The sequence below is a fragment of the Cyprinus carpio genome, chromosome B22 (assembly GCF_018340385.1).
Source record: "Cyprinus carpio isolate SPL01 chromosome B22, ASM1834038v1, whole genome shotgun sequence".
Taxonomy (NCBI): Eukaryota; Metazoa; Chordata; class Actinopteri; order Cypriniformes; family Cyprinidae; genus Cyprinus; species Cyprinus carpio.
The window spans coordinates 22,451,372-22,473,297 of record NC_056618.1 but is presented as its reverse complement, the minus strand read 5'-3'; the positions used below and the strand labels follow the sequence as shown (position 1 = coordinate 22,473,297).

Sequence of the window (21,926 nt, the reverse complement as noted above, 5' to 3'; positions counted from 1 at the left end):
TGTGTGTGTATATATATATATATATATAATATAATATAATATAAATACATCTCAGAAACCCAGATTTTTGATTCAGTTTCAGGTTGAACCCCACTGTATTTTTAGAAAATTTTATTTTTTAATATAGTATATAGTAAATCTTTGTTATATTGTTTTTTGGTTTTTTTTATGTTGAATATACTTTAATATTTAATATATTATTATTTTTATTAATAATTTGTTTTTTAATGTTTTATTTATATTATATATTTTTCTTTTTTTCCCTTTTTTTCAGCTTTAAATTTTTTTAATAAATAAATATATAAAATAATTTTATGTTTATGTTTGTTTTATTTTTTTACATCGCTAGTAATGCATTTCCATCCTTGCCGTTTTACTCATGAATCAAAAAGTGCCATGAATGTTAGTTTCATAATTGCTCCATTAAATGCAGGCTGTGTAGCCTGTTGTACTGAGTGATAGAAAGAATTACAGTCTATTAATCTTCTCAGAAGCTGAAATCCTCAGAGAAGATATTGGAGTCTCCAAGCGAACAGTCACCCAAGCCTCTTGTGGAGCAGGTGTGTTTGTATATGTTTGTGCTGCACAAAACACTATTTGCAACACATTTGACTTTCTTAGTCATCATTAATACATTAATTTTAAGTTCCTGTCGACTTTAATTGAGTTGCATGTGAGTTGGATGAGATTTTTACTGATTTAAACAGGTGCCAAAACATGAAAGCTCTGCCTAGACAAAACATGGCAGCTGTTAGTAAACAGTCTAACCTCTGTGTCTCTCTCCTGTGAACTCGCCCTTGTCCTGCGTCGTCTCCAGATCACCAGTTTTCCAAAAATCCAGAGGAGTTCCACCAGGCCCTCAGCCAGTTCCCTGGAGGTCATGTCCTCGGGATCGTCCGTGCCAGTCTCCGGCACCAGCCCTGACTTCGAGTACTGCAGCAAAGGTGCAACACGCTCAGAGTCACAGATTTAGTTTAAAACACTTTACGTTGTTACTTTAATTTTCGTGTTTATATGATTTTTTTTTTTATGTAGCAGTGCAATCTGTGGCACCCAAGTGCATGTTTGATCAAGACTGCAATGAACACAACACTGGCTGCTGTGTGGATTTGCCTCTGCCTCTTTGAACACTGACAGTTGTTGTTTTTTCATGTTTACGTCTGTGAATGACATCACTGAATCTTTTTGTTTTTTCCTGTGTTTCTTAGTTTTCTTTTTGTACTGTGTTTCCAGGACAAGAGACGGTTATTGAGATCTCTAAAGGCCGGTCTGGACTGGGTCTCAGTATAGTCGGCGGCAAAGATACGCAGCTGGTATGATACCAGAAATAAAATGTGCTTTGCTTTATTTATTGATTGTTTTTGTTTGTTTTTCGCTATTATTTTTCTGTATTGTTTTTTTTTTTGGTTTTTTTTTTTTTTTTTTTTCTTTATTATTTTTTTTTATTTTTTGGTGTCATGACATGGGTTTTTTTATTTTATTATTATGGTCCCCTAGGTGCAATTATAGTATTACTATAGTTTTGTTTTTTTAAAAACTTTTAAATGTAGTGAATTATGACAGTTTTTTTCCCACCCTGTTTCTCATCCTTTGATTCAAACAGTCCGTGTTTTGGGTTGTTTTCCCCTTTAAGAGTTCAGAGTTAGCGCCCGTTGTTTATGATTGGCTAACGACAGTGCCTATGGATCAATTATTAAACACCCCCAGCCAGAACATTTGTGGATTGAGCGTAACTGTTTAGTAGTGGGTGATGCATTCGAAGCCGATGGCTCTTGCAATGATAAAACCTTATATGTTTGAGCACATCTGCGTGGCATTGTAATTTCCTGTACACAGACCGCCCTTGCTGTCCGTCGACTGAACACTTGTGAGGCGCGCGGCGTGACAACGATACGAAATGAGCGTAGGTTGTCTTGTGCTGGAGGCGGTCATATGCAAATGGTTGGAACGTCACTTCGCACCGTGACGTCACTTTTTACCATGGATCCAGAACGAGCTGTATTTAGAGCTGATTTAAATAAATGGCTCGTTTATAATGGGGAGGACGTCTTAAGCTATGAAACTTGCAGGACGTTTTAATGGTACAAAGACCTCTTATATTCCAAAAGATCAAGGCAAATTTGTTTTTCTCATTTCATGACCCCTATTGTTTTCTGTGGGTTTTTTCTGTTTTGTTTTGCCTTTTTTTTTGTTATTTGTATTGTTTTCTGTGGGTTTTTTCTTTTTTTTTTTTTTGTCAGTTTTTTTTTTTTGCTATTTTTGCTTTTTTTTTTTGTTTTCTTTTTTTTGTGAGTCTTTTGTATTTGGTTTGTGTAGATTTTTGTTTTTTTTTTGTCAGGCCGTTTTTTTTTTTTTGTTCTTTGTGTCCTTAGGTTTCAGTTTTTTTTTTTGTCGTCTTGTGTCTTATTTTTTTTTTATTTTTTTTTTTGTTCAGTTTTGTTTTCCATTTTTGCTATGTTTTTTATAAAAAAAAATTATGTTTTTTGTTCAGTTTTATTTTAATTTGTTGTTTTTCTTGTTTTGTTTTGTTTGTTTTTTTTTTTTTTTTTTTTTTTTTTGTATTTTTAAAATTTTTTCTGTTTTTTTTTTCTATGTAGTTTTTTTTGTTCGGCTTTTTTTTTTTCGTTTTGTCTTTTGTTTTTTTGTATTGTCATGTCTTTTGTATTTTTTTTTTTCTGTTTTATGGTTTCAGTTTTGTAAATCAGTGATTTAAGTGTTAGTTTACAAAAAGGCAGAAATCACAAACAACTCCTTTGATTGAAACATGCATGAATGAGTGATTTATTTGGATGTTTGTTTGTATAGCATTTTTTTTTTTTTTTTTTTTTATTTTTTTTAATATATTTTTTGTCATACACACCCAGGATGCTTTCTAATGTTAAAAAATAGCTAGATAAAAGAGACAGGGCTCATTCTTTCCAGTGTGCCGCAGGGCTGCATTGGAACAGGCAGGTCACAGCAGGAGCTTTTTGTCTGCCCTGACTTTCTCTGCCCGACTGCAGAGACGAACTTCGCCTCAGGGTTTTATCAGTGTACTGCCACCTCACCATCATAATTCTGCAGCGCTCCAGCTCGGTGGGCTAGTTTAGATGTCAGAGGCTTCCATGAGTCAACAAAACCACCCCTCGGGCTCCACAGGTTTTCAGCAGAAAAAAAAATTCCCATTGTGTGTTTTTATATAAAAGGATTTTAAAGGTGAAGGGGAGCAGAAATGATGCATCCTCATGTCGCTCCAAATCAGTACGACATACTCTCTTCTGTGGAATACAAAAAAAGATATTTCAGAAAATGTGCAGGTGGCTCTCTTCCATACAGTTACAAAAAAATAGTGACTAAAGCTTTCAAGCTTCAGTAAAGGATGCAAATAAAAGTATTATAAAATTGATCCGTATGACACATGCACTATATCACTTGTGCTACAAAGGCTTTGTAAGAGGAACAAACTGACAATTTTTGCTATCAAAGTTATCCGGTAATAATCTTTTCCTCCTGTGAGCTCTTAACCGAATAAAGTTGTACTCGAGAACCTGATCAGTTTAATTCGTAAACAAATCATTCAGTTTTTGTGAACTGAGAGTGATTCATTAAAAAGATCCGACTCAAAAGAATGATTGATTCACAAAAGTAGAAGATTTTCAGTGCAAAATTAAAAATAGTTTTCAGTGATTAAAATACAGCTGGAATACAATAAAATTGAAATATTAAATGAAAATCTTCATCAAGGATTTTGCCTTGGGAACTAAATATAATTTAAGTTAAAGTACTAAAGCACTAAAAATGACTGAAGTATTAAAATTACTAAAACTGGAATAAAAATAAATAGCTGTGTAGAAATAGAAAACAAAAAATTACAAGCACTAACCAAATTTACCAATTTAACTAAAATGGAAAATACACTAATTTTAATATTAATCACTGATAAGTTAATATTAACTTTTATTGTTTTTCACACAAATCTATGGTATGATTTCAGTAGACTTGAAAGATGGCTAAAGAGTCAGTTTGTGTTAGAGTTAGTTTGTGTTTGTGTCTCCTTCATGGAGCTTTGAAGCTTCAATATCTGTTCATTGTTATTTTTCTTTCATACGCATTTAAAACAATGTAAGGCTGAGTAAATGATGACAGAATGTTTAGGTGAGCTGTTCCTTTAAGAAAGAAGTGATAGGAATTTATAGTTTATTTCTCCTTTTTTGCCATATTTCTCCTCTTCACACATATTTCTCCTCTTTTCAGGATGCCATAGTGATTCATGAAGTGTATGAGGAGGGGGCGGCAGCACGGGACGGTCGTCTCTGGGCCGGAGATCAGATTCTCGAGGTCTGTTTGTGTGTATGAGAGAGTGTGTTGTAAGGCTGTAGAGCGGGACGCCTCTGTAATGTCACTGACAGCTGGTCTGCCTTGAGCAAAATGGAAATTTGATGTTTGTTCGAGGCTCTGCATTATTGTGAACTCTTATAGATCTGAACAGTGCTTATCTGTATTTAACTTTGACAATAGCGCCATCTTCTGGACATAGAGTAGTGTGAGCTTTTGCATAATTGTTTTATTGGTAAATGTGTAAGGACTCGGAGACTGTGTTCTCTGGCGCCCCCTGCAGGTGAATGGAGTAGATCTGCGGAGCGTGGCTCATGAAGATGCAATAGCTGCTCTACGGCAAACACCGGCCAAAGTGCGGTTGATGGTCCTGCGTGACGAGGCGCAGTACAGGGATGAGGAGAACCTCGACATGTTCCGTGTTGAACTTCAGAAGAGAACCGGACGCGGGCTGGGCCTGAGCATCGTTGGGAAGAGGCGAGTACAAGCATGTTTTCCTTATGAGGAGAAAAGGCAAAAAATGGAAAATACAGTAATCATTTTAAAATAAAATGCACAATACAATAGTAAAGTTTTAAAATAATATCATGAAATAAAAAGCGCAATAAAATATAATTTTAAAGTAGTATCTTAATAAAATGCAGAGTACAGTAATTTTGAAAATAATATAATGAAATGCACAGTACAATAATATTTTAATTGGCAATAAAATATTTTTCAAATAGATAAAACATTGCATAATAAAATCTAATCATTATTTTAAAATAATAAAAATGCACAATATCATATTTTAAAATAATATATTTACATTTAAATGTATTCATTTAGCAGACACTTTTATTCAAAGCAACTTGCATTTTCAAATTACACAGTACAATTATCCAAAGCGACTTATCAATAAAATGCACAGTACAATAATCATTTGGAAATAAAATAATAGAATGAAATGCACAATACAAGAATTCAAAATAAGATAAAATGTACAATGCAATAGTAATCATTTTAAAAATAGAATAAAATAAAATTGAAATAAAAATAATATTAGTAGTTTAACACAGTAATAGTTTTGAGAAAAAATAAATAAATTATGCTATAATGCTGTAAAATTTTCTAATAATACAATAAAATAAAATGCTCCAAATAATAATAACTTTAAAATAATAAAACCAAATGCACAATATAATGATATTTTTATATTTAAAAAATAAATAAATGCACAATACAATAAAATTAAAAAAATAAAACAAACTGCACAATGTAATTATGTTGGTTGTATACAAACATGAGACTAAATTTTCTCTTTCTCCTTTTCTCCCTCTTCAGAAATGGTAAGGGTGTGTTCATCTCGGATGTGGTGAAGGGCGGAGCGGCTGATCTGGATGGCAGACTGATGCAGGGTGATCAGATCCTGTCTGTGGATGGAGAGGACATGAGACAGGCCTCACAGGAGACCGTCGCTGCCATTCTCAAGGTGAGCTCCACCTGAATCCTAAAACCCAAAGCCGAGTTTACAACATGTTTCAAAACCAGATTACAAAGAGCAGAGTTAGTTGGAGCGGCAGTTGCAATATGCTGCCACTAGGTGTCGCTGTTTGATTGAGTATTTAGTGGCTGTTGAGGTCTGTGGTATTTATAAACAATCTCGGATTTCTTATTTAAACATTTTGTTTTGTTTGCAGTCACAGTAATTATTTAGAGAAGAAAAATATTTTTTTATATATATGTTTGTAATGTTTGTTATTTTTATTAGTATTTTGAAGAATTCCTGGGGGTTTTTATGTATAATTTTTTGTGTTTTTTTTCATATTAAAAGCAGCTTGTGTTTTTTTTGTTTGTATGTAGTTTTTTTTAGGTTTAAAATAAATTTTATATGTAGCATCACATAAGTTTATCATAGTTTTTGTTATGGTCAGCTTATATATCAGCTTTCCCCAAAAATATTCTTAAAATTTGATATTAAACAATATCCAACCCTTTTGTAAGTTTTAAGATGTATTCAAATTCAAGTAACGTCCAACACTAACTCCCAGAAATTTTGTCAAGCTACAGCATTACATCCACATTTTTTTTCCTAAGTTAATAACAAATTGAATTAATAAAATGTAGATTTTTTTTTTTTAGCTGAAACTGTACTAAATTTTGTTTATGTAATATACAGACACACACACATTTACATACGAAGATGTATATACAATGCTGGATTAAAATTTGTGACCCCTTTAGATTTTTCTATATTTCTGCATAAATATGACCTAAAACATAAATAGGTTTTCACACTAATCCTTAAAAAGTAGACAGAGAATCCAATCAAACAAAGGAGACGAAAATATATACTTTGTCATTTATTTATTGAGAAAAATGATCCGTTGTTAAATATTTGTGTGGCAAAAGTATGTGAATCTTTGCTTTCAGTATCTGCTGTGACCCCCTTTTGCAGCAATAACTGCAAATAACGTTTCTTGTAACTGCTGATCAGTCCTGCACAACGGTTTGTAGGACTTTTAACCCATTCCTCAGTACAGAACCACTTCAGCTCTGTGATGTTGGTGGTTTTTTTCCAAAATGAATTGTTTGTTTAGGTGTTTTTACAATATTTTTTTTTTGTATAGGTGTAGAGTCTGTGTCTGTGTTTTTAAAAAATTTTATCTTTGTTCTTCTTTAACCATTCTTTGGTAGAACGACTTGTGTGCTGGGGGTTGTTGTATTGCTGCATGACCTACTTTCTCTTGAGATTCAGTTCTCGGACAGATGTCCTGAAATTTTCCTTCAGAATTTGCAGGTATTGTTCAGAATTCAGTGTTCCATCAACGATGGCAAGCCGTCCTGGAGCAGATGCAGCAAAACAGGTCCAAACCATGATACTACCAGCACCATGTTTCACAGTTGGGATAAGCTTCTTACGCTGGAAAGCAGTGTTTTGTTTCTCCAAACATAACGCTGCTCATTTAAACTAAAATGTTCTATTTGGTCTCATCCATCCACAAAATATTTCTCCAGTATTCCTCTTGCTTGTCCGCATGATCTTTAGCAAACTGCAGATGGGCAGCAATGATCTTTTTGGAGAGAAGTGGCTTTCTTCTTGCGACTCTGCCATGCACACCATGGTTGCTCAGTGTTCTCCTGATGGTGGACTCATAAACATTAACATCAGCCAATGTGAGAAAGGCCTTTAGTTGCTTAGAAGTTACCCTGCAGTCCCTTGAAACCTAGTGGACTTTTACACATCTTGCTTTTCGAGTGTTATTTGTTGGTGGAGCACTCCTGGGGAGGGTAACAGTGGTCTTGAATTTCCTCCATTTCTACATAATCTGTCTGACTGTGACAGTTTTGGCAGTGACATACATGTTGTGTTTTCCAAAGTTTGCTGCTTAAGCTGCTGTGGTGTTCATTCACGTTGTTTCTAGATTATTGTGTAGAGTGATCAGGTGCATTTTAAATAATCGCTAAAAGCTTCATTGGCCAAAAAATGAACTTTTCACAAAAAAAAAAAAAAAAAAATCACCAAAAATCCTGACACAAAATGACCTGCTAACATTAATTGACTTATCATATCAGTAGCACATGTGAAAGTGTGAATGAGTACTAGTCAGGTCAAATCACTATCATACTAAATAGACTGTAAGAGCAGACTAATGGAGGGAAGAAGCGCATCCAGTCATTGTGTTCTTGTTAGCAATGGTTACCTCCAAACGTGCAGCCATCATCGCTTTGCATCAAGATGGCCTCACATGCAAGGACATTGCTACAAAGAATATTGCACCTGAAAGAACCATTTACTGGATTAAGAACCTCAAGGAGTGAGGTTTGACTGCAGTGAAGAAGTCTTCAGGACGTCCCAGAGTGTCCAGCAAGAGCCAGGACGTCTCCTCCTGAGAATGCAGCTACAGATTGGTGTCTCCAGCAGTGCAGAGCTTGCTCAGGAATGGCAGCAGGTTGGTGTGAGAGCATCTGCACGCACAGTGAGGCCAAGACTTTTGGACAATGGCCTGGTGTCAAGAAGGACAGTAAAGAAGCCACTTCTCTCCAAGAAAAACATCAAGGACAGACTGAAATTCCGCAGGAAGTACAAGGATTGGACAGCAGAAAACTGGTGCAAAGTTATTTTCTCTGATGAAGCTCCCTTTCCTTATTTTTTGGAGGAGAAAATATGAACGCTACCATGAGTCCTGTGATGGGCCAGCAGTGAAGCATCCTGAGACCATCCATGTGTGGGGTTGCTTTTCAACCAAGGGAGTGGGCTCTCTCATAATTCTGCCCAAAAACACTGCCATGAATAAAGAATGGTTTCAAAACGTCCTGCAAGAGCGACTTCTTCCAATGATCCATGAGCAATTTGGTGATGATCCGTGCATGATGGAGCACCATGTCACAAAGCAAGAGTGATAAAGAAGTGGCTTGAAGATCATTACATTGAAATGTTGAATCCGTGGCCAGGCAACTCCCCGGATCTCAATCTCATAGAGAACCTGTGGTCAGTCCTCAAAAGGCGAGTGGACAAGCAGAAGCCCATAAATTGTGTTCAACTCCAAGAATTAATAAGGCAAGAATGGATTGTCATCAGTCAGGATTTGGCCCAGAGGCTAATATCCAGCATGCCAGAGCGAATTGCAGAGGTTATGAAGAACAAGGGTCAATAATGTAAATATTGACTCATTATATTTTTTTGCAAATAAAAGCCTTTAAAAACGTAAGATATGCTTATCATTGTGTTTTTCAGTATACCATAGAGACGTGGAAAAATTATCTACAAATACTGAAGCAGCAAACTTTAACTTTGCAAACACAAAATTTATGCCATTGCCAAAACTTTTGCCCACGATTGTATGTATGATTTATGTGTATGTGTATTTTTATTTTATATTTTTATATTTTATATATTTATATATTTTATTATATATTTTACATTATATTATTTTGTATATTATTGTATATTATTGGCACTCTCTGCAGTTCTTTGGGAGGTATGTGAAAAGGCCTTCACAATGATGTTCTGAACAGGGCAAAAAGAAGCTGCAGTATTGTGCCAGTTGGTGGAATTCTGGGAAATGTTGGCTTGAATAAGATTGCACTGAGCCCGTGTCGTTTGGCTGTACCCTTCCTGCGGAGTTCAGCTCAATGGGTTTGGCTCTCTGGACGAGAGCGAGGGTGTTATGTTGTGGCATCAGGTCTTTGCACATATGTAAAGGTTCTCGAAAGTATGTGAAAGTGTGTTGGAGAGGATACGAGCGAGAAGACACAGCCCACAATGCCAAAGTTGTGTGTGTGTGTGTGTCAACGTGTGTGCTGTGATCCTCCAGTGCGCCAGGGGCAAGGTGCTGTTGGAACTGGGCCGACTGAAGGCTGCCTCCTGGATCTCTTCCAGACGCACCTCACAGGGAAGTCAGGTGTGTAGCCCGTGTCCTACACCTCATTGGGCTTTCCCGGCATTTCCAGAAGGTCAAGCATGCCGAACTCTAACCCAATCATTAGTGCATGTTAGCAGACGGGCGAACCAGTGGTGTACGGCTGTGGGCATCTGTGTGTGTTACTCATCCATACTGCCTGAAAAAGCAAAGGGAGTGTGTGGTTACATGTCCGCATGTGCTCACTTGTCACTAACCGAGACGTATGCATGTGCGATGGCATGAGTATTTTGTGTATATGTGTGGAATAGCACTTTCAGCGAACTCTTTCTCCTTTAGATGAGCCACGTGAGCGCCAACAGCAGCACCCCAACCCCCACGCCCCCTGCCGTTGTTCTGCCCCCCTCTCAAACCCTCAACAACAACAGCCAAAACATCACCGAGCCCAACAGCAAAAGCACAGGTACTTCTTGCACCACATCAGCCCTGAAGTAGCAGGAAACAGCCATAAAACGGCTGTAAATCAACCTTAAAACAACACGTTTCTTAGCTGTCGACAGCTAGCGGCAGTGTTTAGAAAGTGCCTCTGTAAACAGTGTGCTTGTTTTCTTCAATTGTTTGATTTAGATTAAAGTTGCGGTCACATTTGCTGTTGTTTTTTATTTTTTCCAGTTATTTCATTAGGAATACATGCTATCGGGAATTTCGTGTAAGGTTGAAGTTGGTCGCAAATATTTGCCACGTTGACCATCAGAGATCTACTTGGTTTTAAAGTTACTTTTTTTGCAAAAGTTTTACTTTCAGCAACCACTTTTAATCCCATCGAGCAAGTGGGATCTCATGGTTTACTCATTTAAAGGGATAGTCCATGTACATTCTGACATTAATTACTCACCCTCATGTCGTTCCAAACCTGTAAGACCTTTGTTCATCTTTGGAACACAAATTAAGATATTCTTGATGAAATCCAAGAGCTTAGAATGCAGCTCAATTACCATGTTCAAGGCCCAAAAAGGGTAGTAAGGGCATCATTAAAATAGTCCATGTGACATCCGTGGTTCAACCGTAATGTTATGAAGCTATGAGAATACTTTTTGCATGCAAAGAAAACTGAAATAATGACTTTATTCAACATTTCTTCTCTTCAGTGTTAGTCTTTGCCGGCATTCACAACAGCATTATTCAACATTTCTTCTCTTCAGTGTTAGTCTTTGCCGGCATTCACAACAGCACAGAACAGAACAAACATGCACTGTGCCTTAGTACAAACATGCACTGTGCCTTCCTTGCAAAGAGAATGCCGGTGAAGACTGACATGGAAGATACTAAATTGTTCACAAAAAGTATTCTCGTAGCTCCATAATATTACGGTTGAACCACTGATTTCACATGGATTATTTTATCGATGTCCTTACTACCTTTCTTGGCTAGCGTGTCAGTTCTGTTGCTGTCTATAGAGGGTCAGAAAGCTCTCGGATTTCATCAAAAATATCTTAATTTGTGTATCTAGAAGGTCTTATGGGTTTGGAATGACATGAGGGTGAATAATTAATGACAGAATATTCCATTTTGGGCAAACTATCCCTTAAACTTTTTAAAGTTTTGTTAAAATTAAAGTTAATATGTGATTTTTATATCCCTCCAGGGACAGAGGCAGGTGTTCGGACAGTGGAGATCACGCGGGTAAGCCCATTTACCTCCGAACAGCACAGTATAGGTTTAGCTATGGTGCTCAATAGTTTCAGTTTTATTGTACCCTTGTCTCGCTCTCTCAGGGTCCCAACGATGCTTTGGGTGTCAGTATAGCGGGTGGTAAGGGCAGTCCACTGGGCGACATCCCCATCTTCATCGCCATGATCCAGGCCAACGGTGTGGCTGCCAGGACACATCGCCTCAAAGTACGGCATCCTTGCCTTTTCCGTTCCTTTCTGTTGCTCATTTTCTACTTTTGACCTGTGTAAATCAGGCCGAGAGTTATTGATTAAGCATCATACAGTGGTTTGGGTGTGAAGGGCACTGCTGAGAATTGGGTTTTTATCAGTGTGAATGGATTTTCTTTCCTTTAATGTACCTCTCTTAGGTAGGTGACAGGATTGTGAGCATCAACTCTCAGTCTCTGGATGGCTTGACTCATGGGGACGTCGTAAATATGCTGAAGAATGCTTACGGCACCATCGTCCTCCAGGTACATGTTAAACTCAATAACACTCTTTGTTCGTTAAAGGGATAGTTCACCCAAAAATGAAAATTAACCCATGCTTTACTCACCCTCAAGCAATCTTAGGTGTGTATTACTTTCTTCTTTCAGATGAATACAGTCTGTTATTTAAAAAAATGTCCTGGCTCTTCCAAGCTTTATAATGGCAGTGATTAGGGGTCGAGATTTTGAAGCCCAAAAAAGTGCATCCATGCATCATAAAAAGTGCTCCACACTGCTCCGGGGGGTTAATAAAGGCCTTCTGAAGTGATGCATTTGTGTAAGAAAAATATCCTTATTTACTTTATAAAATGTAATCTCTAGCTTTCGCTAACTGTCGTATGCACGTTCATGAGAGAGTGGCATTCCAGCGGCCAACTTTCAATTGTTTACTATTTGCAGCGGCATTGCTTATAATGTAGACCGCACAAAGCAAGCAAACCATTTCTGGCTAAAGGCCTGTTAACACCAAGGACGATGGCTATAATTATAACGATAACAATATAGTTTTAAAAGTCGTGCTACTATATCAACTGTAACGATAACGGCACAAAGAAACAATTCTGTTGGAATCATTTTCAGACTGATTTTTCCAGCTGATGAATGATAAAACCATAGGCAGCCAACCAGAATCCATTTTGCTTTAAAGAGTTTGAGCATTTATTAAAGTGAAAGATGACAAAACTGCAGTTCACGCTTATCATACGCTGGGGTGGATGTTAATATTACAGTAAAAGTTATCTTTATAGTTATCGTTCTTGATGTGAATGGGTTTTAAATACCTTTGGGCCAAAACATACAGTACCTTCGCAAATGCAGGCATGACTATTTCAGCAAAAGCATGGTCCATTGTTGAAACGTAAAGTGCATTAATGCGTTATATTTGCGTTACTTATTTTAATTAACTTGCTCAGTGAGATTTACTTCAAATTACTGCGCTGACATGATAGCAATTGATCTGATAGAGAAAGCTTACTGTAGCTACAGTTACATCGTGAATTCTTCGCAACAGAGCGATTTGTGAAAGCTAGCTTTATTAGCTAGAAGTGTATTAATTTACATACTGGTACATTCCCGACTCTTCGTCTGTAAACAATTTTGGATGAACTAGTTTAATGAAGTGCCAAGGCTGCCAAGCGCGCAACCTACGATTTACATTAGCTACAGCGTTCCCGCTCGCTTGCTAGCTAATGTCAAAAACAAATTAAGTAATGTGATTTAAAAATACTGTACTTGTTAACAGGATCACACCAGACAGTCCGTGGGTTGAACTCGAGCTTTAAAGAAGCTGTTGGCGCTGAACAGACCCTCGACCCGTCTTGTGTGGCGCGCGATATCCCCCACATTTATGCTGAACATTTTAAGTCGTTTGGTGGGTTTCTTCTTATTCCCCATAAATTTCACGTAACCCACAGCTAGCTTGATATAGCATGTGGAGTTTGTATATGTTAGCATTTGTTGATGGATATCAGATACGAAGGTCGCCATATTGAGAATACCATGAGGTTTTTTTTTTTTTTTTTTTTTTTTTTTTTTTTGTGTGTTGTGTATTGTTTTTTTTTTTAGTGTATGAGGTTTGGTTGATGTGTGTATACACGCTTGTATTGTGTGCTGTTATTGCTATGCAGAGCCGTCGTGTGTGTGTATGTTCTGTACGGTTATCAGTGTGTGTTAGCGGAGTCGTCGGTGTATCGAAGGACAGTGCGCTGTGTATGTGTGTGAGCACATGTTTGTTTGGACTCACAGTAGTGAGTGTGTGAGTGGTTGGTGCTGTGTCACTGGACTGTTATCAGCCACGTGCAGCTGTGCGGCAGTTGCGCACGGGTTGCCAGATAATCCCAGTCCTTTATGCAAATGTGCCGTTATCTGCGCTGTTCCAGGAGGAATGCACAGGGCTTTTAAACAGGGGAGCCCAGCCTGCAAAGCCCTGATTACAGCAGCTCAGAGAGCAATTATTGTTTAGCTCTCTCTCTCACACACATACTCTCTCATTCTCTCTCTCTCACTCATTCCCTCTTCATTCATTTGAGAGCAGACACTCTCTCTCTCTCTCTCTCTCTCTCTCTCTCTCTCTCTCTGTCTCTCTCTCTCTCTCTCTCTCTCTCTCTGGCTGCTATATGTTTAATTGGACATATGTAATGCCCTATGCTATTACTCATGTCACAGAAATCAGACAATTTGATATTGTTTTGTCATTCTGCTAATGTGCATTGAGAAGTTTAGTTGTTCCACCCAACTGAAGCATATATCTCTCACCAACTCCCACTTCATCTCTAGCTTTCTCCCTTTTTTGATTTAATTTGTGTGTGTGTGTGTGTATATATATATGTATATATATATATATATATATATATATATATATATATGTGTGTGTGTGTATATATATATATATATATAGATATATATATATATATATATATATATACACACACATACTGTACATATGTGTGTATATATGTATGTATGTATATATATTTTCCATTTTCACAAATGCAAACATCAGAACTCAGAACACCCTAGCAACAGCATGCCAACGCCTTAACAGTGGCAGAGCAGTATAGTAAATACTGCTTGGAACATTCAAAAATTGCATTGCATTTCAGTGCCCAGGCAACTACTCTGAAGACCCTAGCAACAGATTAGTAGCCACAATGTAATTTTTTATAAACCACTCAAATTAGTGGCATAGCAACATACTAAAACTTCTCAGAAAGCTAGAACACCACCTACTGTAACAACTGCATCACAGCGGCCTGGGCGTTAAATAAGTCTTGTTTAATAAATTGGGTTTATCAGTCATTTATTGGCAATAAATAGCACACCTTAGCAACCAACCAACCAATTTCTTTCTTTCTTTCTTGTCTTACTCCTTTATTTCTTTCTTTTTTTTTTACTTCCCTTTCTTCATTCTTTTAACACACTTATTCATTCTTTATTTCTGTTTATCTCTTTTCGTGTTTTCCCGCTCTTTTATCACTCTTGTCTCTTCTTTTTTCATCCTCTTTAATTTTTCTTTTGTCACTTTCTTTTTCATCTCTTTATTTCTTTTTTCAGCCTCTCTTTCTTTCCTTCTTTCTTTTTTCTCACTCTTTTTTTATCGCTTTCTTCTTTTTCTTTCTTTCTTTCTCTCAGTAGGTGTAGGTGAAGATAGCGAGGGTGACGACTTGGGAGTGTTTCACGGTTGTTGTTGACTCATTCATTAATTAGCTTTTGTTTATTGTTTTGTATTTTACTTTTAATTGCTTTGCCATTAATTAAATATGCAAATTAATATGCCACTGCCCTCATAGCCAGCCCAGAGTTTAATGGAAGAGGAAAATTGAAATGAAACATGACAGAAAAAGGCATTTTTGAATCTGGTGAGGGAGAGAGAGGTTTGATGAACAGCGGCTGAGCAATCGGTCTCCAACAGTCACCAAGAAGAACATTAAAGGATTGTTGGCATACATTTCAGTGCCAAACACACACAACATAGAGAGCAGTTTCCTGTTATCTACATGCAGACAGTCATTTGTGAAAACATACACATCTAAATGGAAGAAAACACACTTTCAAGACTGAGTCATTTATTTGCTTTAAATGTTCGACCGTGTCCGTCTGTGATTGACAGGTGGTTGCCGACACCAACATCAGTGCCATAGCCAGTCAGGTGGAGAGTCTGTCCAGTAGCTCCACCCCCAGCACCAATCCAGAGGTCCGGCCGGTGGAACCAGAGTGAGTGACATCACCATGGCAACAACACTTCCTGTTTGACCTTAAACATTCCGTTACAGAATTCTCCGTTTATTATATATGATTAAATTTTCTGTGTGTGTGTCATATTGACAGGACACCCAAGCCAAAGACCATCACTCTGGAGAAGGGCTCAGAGGGGCTGGGCTTCAGCATCGTGGGCGGCTTTGGGAGTCCACATGGAGATCTTCCCATCTACGTCAAAACAGTCTTCAGCAAGGTAATTCCTGCAGGATCATTTGCAGATTAAATGAAACTAAACACATTTGGACACATGACATCGGCCATGAAATTAGACATTCAAATCAGAACCGAGGTCTAAACGCTCTGATAAACTGAGACTTGTTACTCATGGACAACACAGCTTTGAATCCAGCTAAATGTTTATTTGTAATTTATAATATTAATTTATATTGATTAAACAGTTACTCTCTTCATGGATGGATAGATAGATAGTTAGATTAGATAGTAGCAGTGTTGTTATTGTTAATTAATTAATTATTTTTGCCAATTGAAAAAAGCTGAAATAAAACAACATATTTTTTTTTTGTTTTATCAAAAAAAACTCAAATGTTTTGTTTTATTGTAAATTAAATGTTTTGTTTGAATTACTAAATTTTTTTGTTTTAAAAACTCAAAAAAAAAAAAAAAAATATATATATATATATATATATATATATATATATATATATATATATATATATATATATATGATGAAAAAAAATGATAGAAACACAAAATTAAAACTTGAACTAATTAAAATGAAAACTTTTTTTGTAAAAATAAAGGCTAATTCAAAATAATAAATAAATAACACTGATATGTAGTAACTCTTCTAGTAAATCTATATAATTTAAGATATATAGGCTGTTAAATTGAAATCCTTTCACATACTTGCATATTTTTGCTAAAATATATCCAGAACCCTGCATATAACATCTGTACAGTATGAAAAGATGGATGTGTAAAACAGACAAGAAATGTTTTTTTCTACAGCACATTGCTATGTGCAGACTGTCCATCTCTGGTCATGCTCTGGCCACCAGGAGGCAGCATAGAGCTCTGTTTCACAAGAACATAACCAGAGATGACTCGTGTCAAACACTTCATATTCACCTAAATACAATATGTTTTGTGTTTATGTGAAATGATTCTTCTGATGACTCTTCCAACCCCACTGGCGGTCTGTGAAAGTCTTGCACTGACATATTGTTCAAAGAAAACGTATTTGAAAATATGAAAGTAATTTAAATATAATTTATATATAGTAATATTTATTGATAATAATAGTCCATTATATTTAATATTATAAATATAATACTATATAAGGATATTTCTAAACATTTGGTACATTTAAAGGGTTAGTTCACCCCAAAATGAAAAGTGTCATTAATTACTCGCCCTCATGTCGTTCCAAACACATAAGACTTTCTCAGAACACAAATTAAGATATTTTTGATGAAATCCGAGAGCTTTCTGACCCTGCATAGACAGCAGCTCAACTGAAATGTTCCTAGACCCAGAAACATAGTAAGGACATCGATAAAACAGTCCATGTGACATCAGTGGCTCAACATCAACAAGAATACTTTTTGTGCTCCAAGAAAACAAAAATAACATGATTTATTCAACCATTCTTCTCCCCGAGTTGCCTTCTTCCACCATTTTGGTAGAGTACCATGACGCATATGCGCATTTTCCCCAGAACGTAAATCAGCGTTGTTTGCATTCAGCATGCACGCGTTTTCTCCTGAACGTGAACAACGCTGATTTACGTTCTGGGGAAAATGCGCATATGCATCATGGTACTCTCCAAAATGGTGGAAGACGGCAAAACTCAGGGAGAAGAATAGTTGAATAAATCATGTCATTTTTTTTTTTTTTTTGTGCACAAAAAAATCAAAATGTTCTCCTAGCTTCTGAAAATTGAAGTTGAGCCACTGATGTCACATGGACTGTTTTGTCGATTTCCTTACTACGTTTCTGGGTCTAGGGACATTTCAGTTGAGCTGCTGTCTATGCAGGTTCAGAAAGCTCTCGGATTTCATCAAAAATATCTTAATTTGTGTTCTGAGAAAGTCTTATGGGTTTAGAACGACACGAAGGTGACTAATTAATGAGAGAATTTTCATTTTGGGGTGAACTAACCCTTTAATAATCTGCATTATGGAGAGTAATACTGGTCAGTTGGTCACCTTTAATTCTGTAAATGATTAAGTAATCCTGTCCTCCTCTTACCTATAGGGGGCAGCAGCGGTAGATGGGCGTCTGAAGCGTGGCGACCAGCTGCTGACGGTCAATGGAGAGAGTCTGGAGGGCGTCACACACGAGCAGGCCGTGGCCATACTGAAGAAGCAGCGGGGAAGCGTCACGCTGTCCGTCCTCTCCTAACAAACACACTAAGGACTACATCCACTGAAACACACACATTCCATTCACATGTCTTAAGAGACTCTTTGCATCAGCAGCGGCTGTTATTCAGCCAACTTACTTCCTTATTTGCACTCGATCGTTTAAACTTCACCCTGTTACTGTTTGTGCACCTGGTATCGAAATCAATGAGAAATACTCATAAAGGGAAATGTTTGTGTCGTCTTTGTTTTAATCACGGATATGTAGCCTTCCCACTGGTGATGGTGAGTTTGTGAATTATGGGGCAATATTAAAGAAGGTTATTTTGATGAAATGAGTGCTGGTAACTCAAGACCAGGAGGAAAAATTAAAGTAGCAGAAGCACGACACAAACACACGCAATTTGTTTGTAATTATCCTTTCAGTCCATATACAATAACTTCTAATGTGGTCGTCCTGATCATTTTTTCAATTAAAACGCACAAGTACACAACCTACTGGGAAACCCGCCCTATTTTTAAGGAATCAGTTGAGTTGTATGTTGTGTGTAGATGAATTCATGGACGAGCGTTAATAATAAGGGAAGACAGATGTGCCTTGGAACGGGCAGATCAGATTGTACTGGGATGTTTTGTATAGCTAGTATTACATATTAGGATCATTTCAATCAGGTTTTTTACGTTGCAGGGTAGCTTTGTGAATACTTAAAGAAATAGTTCGCAAGAAGATGGAAAACTTCCCTGATGTTGCTTCAAATCTGTATTACTCTTTCTTCTGTGGAGCTAAAAATAAGATATTTTGCAGAATGTTAATGCTGCTCTCTTCCTTACAATGAAAGTGGGTGGATTCTGGAGTTTTTGTGAAAGTTGTGCGCCACATTTCACGACTATTAAGGTTGTATGATAGTTTTGTGTGAGGAATATTTTAAAGTGTTTTTCACTTAAAATTTCAGGCAATTTTTCATACACAGCTATATTTTATAAGTAGTTTTCACTTCAAATTTATCTCTGAAATTAAAATTTCATTTAGTTATTTTAAAAGAGCTAGTATTTGGCTTCAAGTCTTAAAAATAGCACACAAGATGTGTTTTTTTTGTTTTGCATTTTTTTTGAGTGCAACCGCCCAGTCCCCATTCACTTTCATTGTATGGAAAAGTATCAAAATATCTCCTTTTAGGTTCCACAGAAGAAATTAAGTCATATGAGTTTGGAACGACATAAATGATGACAATGACATTTTTGGGAGAACTATTCCACTCTATTATTTTGTTACGGTGTATTGAGATTCACAGAAATGCATAACATAGTTGTTTTTTTTTTTACATTTTTGTAATTCCATTTGTAATTCAATTGCACACGTCTATCATTTTAGTGTAAATATGTAATTTATTTCCTTTTTTAGGGCTTTTTTGCATTGCTTTTGTCTTTATGGAGATGTCTCGCACATTCTAGTTTGACACTGTGTGTGTCTGTATGTCACAATATGAGGATATCCTGTGTCAGTCTCTCTCCTAGAGGAAGTGTAGCAGGCTCTTCAGAGACTTTCGGTTGTAGACAGCACGTGGAAGCCTCGTCTAGACCGTCTCTTCCACTAGGATTTCGTAAGCACATCATATGATGCCTCTTGAATTTTTGTGCCATGTGGACAGTATGTTCTGAACTGTTCAGCGCTATGTCCCTTTAAAAAGATTGCCTGTATCTGCTATGCCTGTCTTCCCCTTTCTCCTTAAAGAAATGCAATGCCTCAGTCTGCTACCTTCTGCTAGATCTTTACATTTGGGCTGTGAACCACAAAAACCGGCTTCCACTCAGATGACTCGAGTAGTAACACCTTTATATCTGCCATTTTTCTGTCAGTGTCCAAAGAAACCATTTAGCTAAATTCATACATTAGATACAGATCTAATCCTGAGATAAGGCTGATTTATGAACATCTGCAAAACAAACAAGTGGTCATTATGGTCTGTTACTTTATTTTGGAAAAGTAGAATTTATCTGAAGTGTCAGAAAATAAAGTTATTTTCATTTTAAGCATCTTTTGACTTCGAAATTCTTAATGGTTTTATTTTAAGCATTATTTAAACAAAAAACATACACACCAGCCATTTCTGTGATGGTTTTACATGCACTACCATTTAAAAGATTAGCAATGGTAACATTTGTTTTAACAATAAAATATTTTACTAAAATATTAAGCAGCACAACTGTTTTCAACATTGAAAATAATTGTTTCTTGGACAGCAAATCAGAACATATGACACTGAAGATTGTAATAAAGACTGCGTAAAACTTAGCTTTGCATCACAGGAAAAAAATTACATTTAAAATGCATATTAAAATAGCATTATAATGTATGCAACCTACAAAAACATTTAAAAATCCTACCAAACCAAGATTTTTGAATGGTAGCATATATGATTTTATTAATATTAGGGCCTATTATTGAATTTTTTTTAAATATTATTTAAAGAGGTCTGCACAACAAGTGATATACTGAATGTCTGATATTATATTAAAATGTTTTTTTAAATATAATTTAAAGAGGTCTGTGCTAAGATTTGTATGGTGTTTGTATTATAACTTATTACAACAACAAAAAAATAAGGTTAACATGGCGTGCTGACTGGTTGTGGACGTTTCCTTGAGATTAGTCTACATCTCAGTCGCTTTTTCATCGGTTTGGTGAACAATCGCGTTCTCGTATGCGTTAGGGTCGTCGATGCTCCTGAAAAACAGTTGTTTCTGTTATGGTTTTTAATGCATTAACTTTTAAGTGGTTTGGGATTGTTAAATCTTTTCCATTTATGTTTTAATCACTGAGATTAAATTTCAACATTTTAAACATTAAATCTTTCGCAATGAGAATCATTTCAGGAACATCATGCTTAGCATAAAGCATCAGGTGAGGCGTTTATTCTGTCTGAAGATAATTTCAGGCCATATAAACATTTCTCATGAGCGGTATCATTAATGATAGTGTATCTTTTTATAGGCTTGAATCACTCTAAGCTTTATAATGGCTGTAATATTGAGGTATTATTACCTGACTGCGTCAAGACGGGTTGATACATTGGTCATGGCGTATTCAATGGGTACTGCTTCTGGTTTGCTTAAGTCAACAAAGATGGATTAAAATGTTTACACAGACCAGATTTCGTAAACCAATTGCTAAATAAAATGTGTGTTACATGAAATATAAAGATAGCCTAGGTAAACATGTTTTAAGAGACTTTACAATAACCATCATCAGACATGTCAGCCTATTATTGATTAGAAAATCAAGGATTTCATAGATAAAGAGAGAGTTCTGGTAGGCCTATATTACAGGCCTACTCACATTTATGACTGACTTGTTTTGTTTTGTTTTTTGGATCCCATTAACTTTAAGTTCTTCAAAATGATTTTGTGTTGTGCAGAAGAAAGTCATACAGGTTTGGAACAACAAGAGCGTGAGTAAATGTTGACAAATATTCATTTTTAGTTCAACTTTGTCCCTTTATTGTTAAAATTGCTACCGTTTTTGGTAGGGTGTTGAAATTGAAGCAGATATTTACCTTGGAGTTTCACACCAGGCTTTGTTTACAAGGAAGGTGACGAAGATCAGAAAGAAGAACACACCAACGGCAATGATTCCCGTAAGCCAGTTTGGCAGCACTTGCTCTGCTTTCTCTACAAAAACATGCGCCATAATACAAAAACTGTACGTTAGAATATATAAAACTATTGCAATTGAGCACTGGCTCTTACTATAATATACTCAAGTTATGCTGTTTTCCAAATTTCTAAATTTCCCTCCAAAAACCAAACATCTGTTCAGACTTTACCTGCTTGAGCCGCAACTAGTCCCAGCGTGAGCAGAAGCCAGTGAACCACAGTGACTGATTTCCCCATGTTTATTCCTCTTCAGGTGCGCGATTGTTTGATGAAATGTACACAACTGCTCAAGTAAAGACTTATATCCTTTCTCTTACCAGGAAACAGTTAGGCTAT

General features: G+C 36.5%; 2 protein-coding genes across 2 annotated transcripts in view; one reads left to right on the top strand and one right to left on the bottom strand.

The window, feature by feature from the left end:
- LOC109051290 (inaD-like protein) overlaps positions 1–20,462 on the top strand; it is a 114,376-nt gene extending 93,914 nt beyond the window's left edge. Inside the window, 14 exon segments of the mRNA XM_042749231.1 lie at positions 492–560; positions 818–946; positions 1,209–1,313; positions 4,234–4,317; positions 4,598–4,791; positions 5,638–5,785; positions 9,612–9,698; positions 9,996–10,119; positions 11,302–11,339; positions 11,432–11,554; positions 11,737–11,841; positions 15,464–15,567; positions 15,682–15,805; positions 17,830–20,462. Coding sequence (XP_042605165.1) covers positions 492–560; positions 818–946; positions 1,209–1,313; positions 4,234–4,317; positions 4,598–4,791; positions 5,638–5,785; positions 9,612–9,698; positions 9,996–10,119; positions 11,302–11,339; positions 11,432–11,554; positions 11,737–11,841; positions 15,464–15,567; positions 15,682–15,805; positions 17,830–17,976 — 1,581 coding nt within the window. The 3' untranslated portion in view covers positions 17,977–20,462.
- pdzk1ip1 (PDZK1 interacting protein 1) lies at positions 19,890–21,921 on the bottom strand. The gene is made up of 4 exons (XM_042749230.1): positions 21,761–21,921; positions 21,491–21,605; positions 20,980–21,045; positions 19,890–20,661 (listed from the first exon to the last, which is right to left on the bottom strand). The coding sequence occupies exons 1-4, from the start codon at positions 21,825–21,827 to the stop codon at positions 20,589–20,591; spliced, it is 321 nt and encodes a 106-aa protein (XP_042605164.1). The 5' UTR covers positions 21,828–21,921; the 3' UTR covers positions 19,890–20,588.
- Positions 21,922–21,926: the final 5 nt, after the last annotated feature.

Coding starts and splice junctions, on each gene's coding strand:
- pdzk1ip1 (XM_042749230.1), bottom strand. CDS start 21,827: ATGGGGAAATCAGTCACTGTGGTTCACTGGCTTCTGCTCACGCTGGGA. Junction 21,606..21,760: donor ACTAGTTGCGGCTCAAGCAG/GTAAAGTCTGAA, acceptor ATGTTTTTGTAG/AGAAAGCAGAGCAAGTGCTG. Junction 21,046..21,490: donor GCCTGGTGTGAAACTCCAAG/GTAAATATCTGC, acceptor TGTTGACTTAAG/CAAACCAGAAGCAGTACCCA.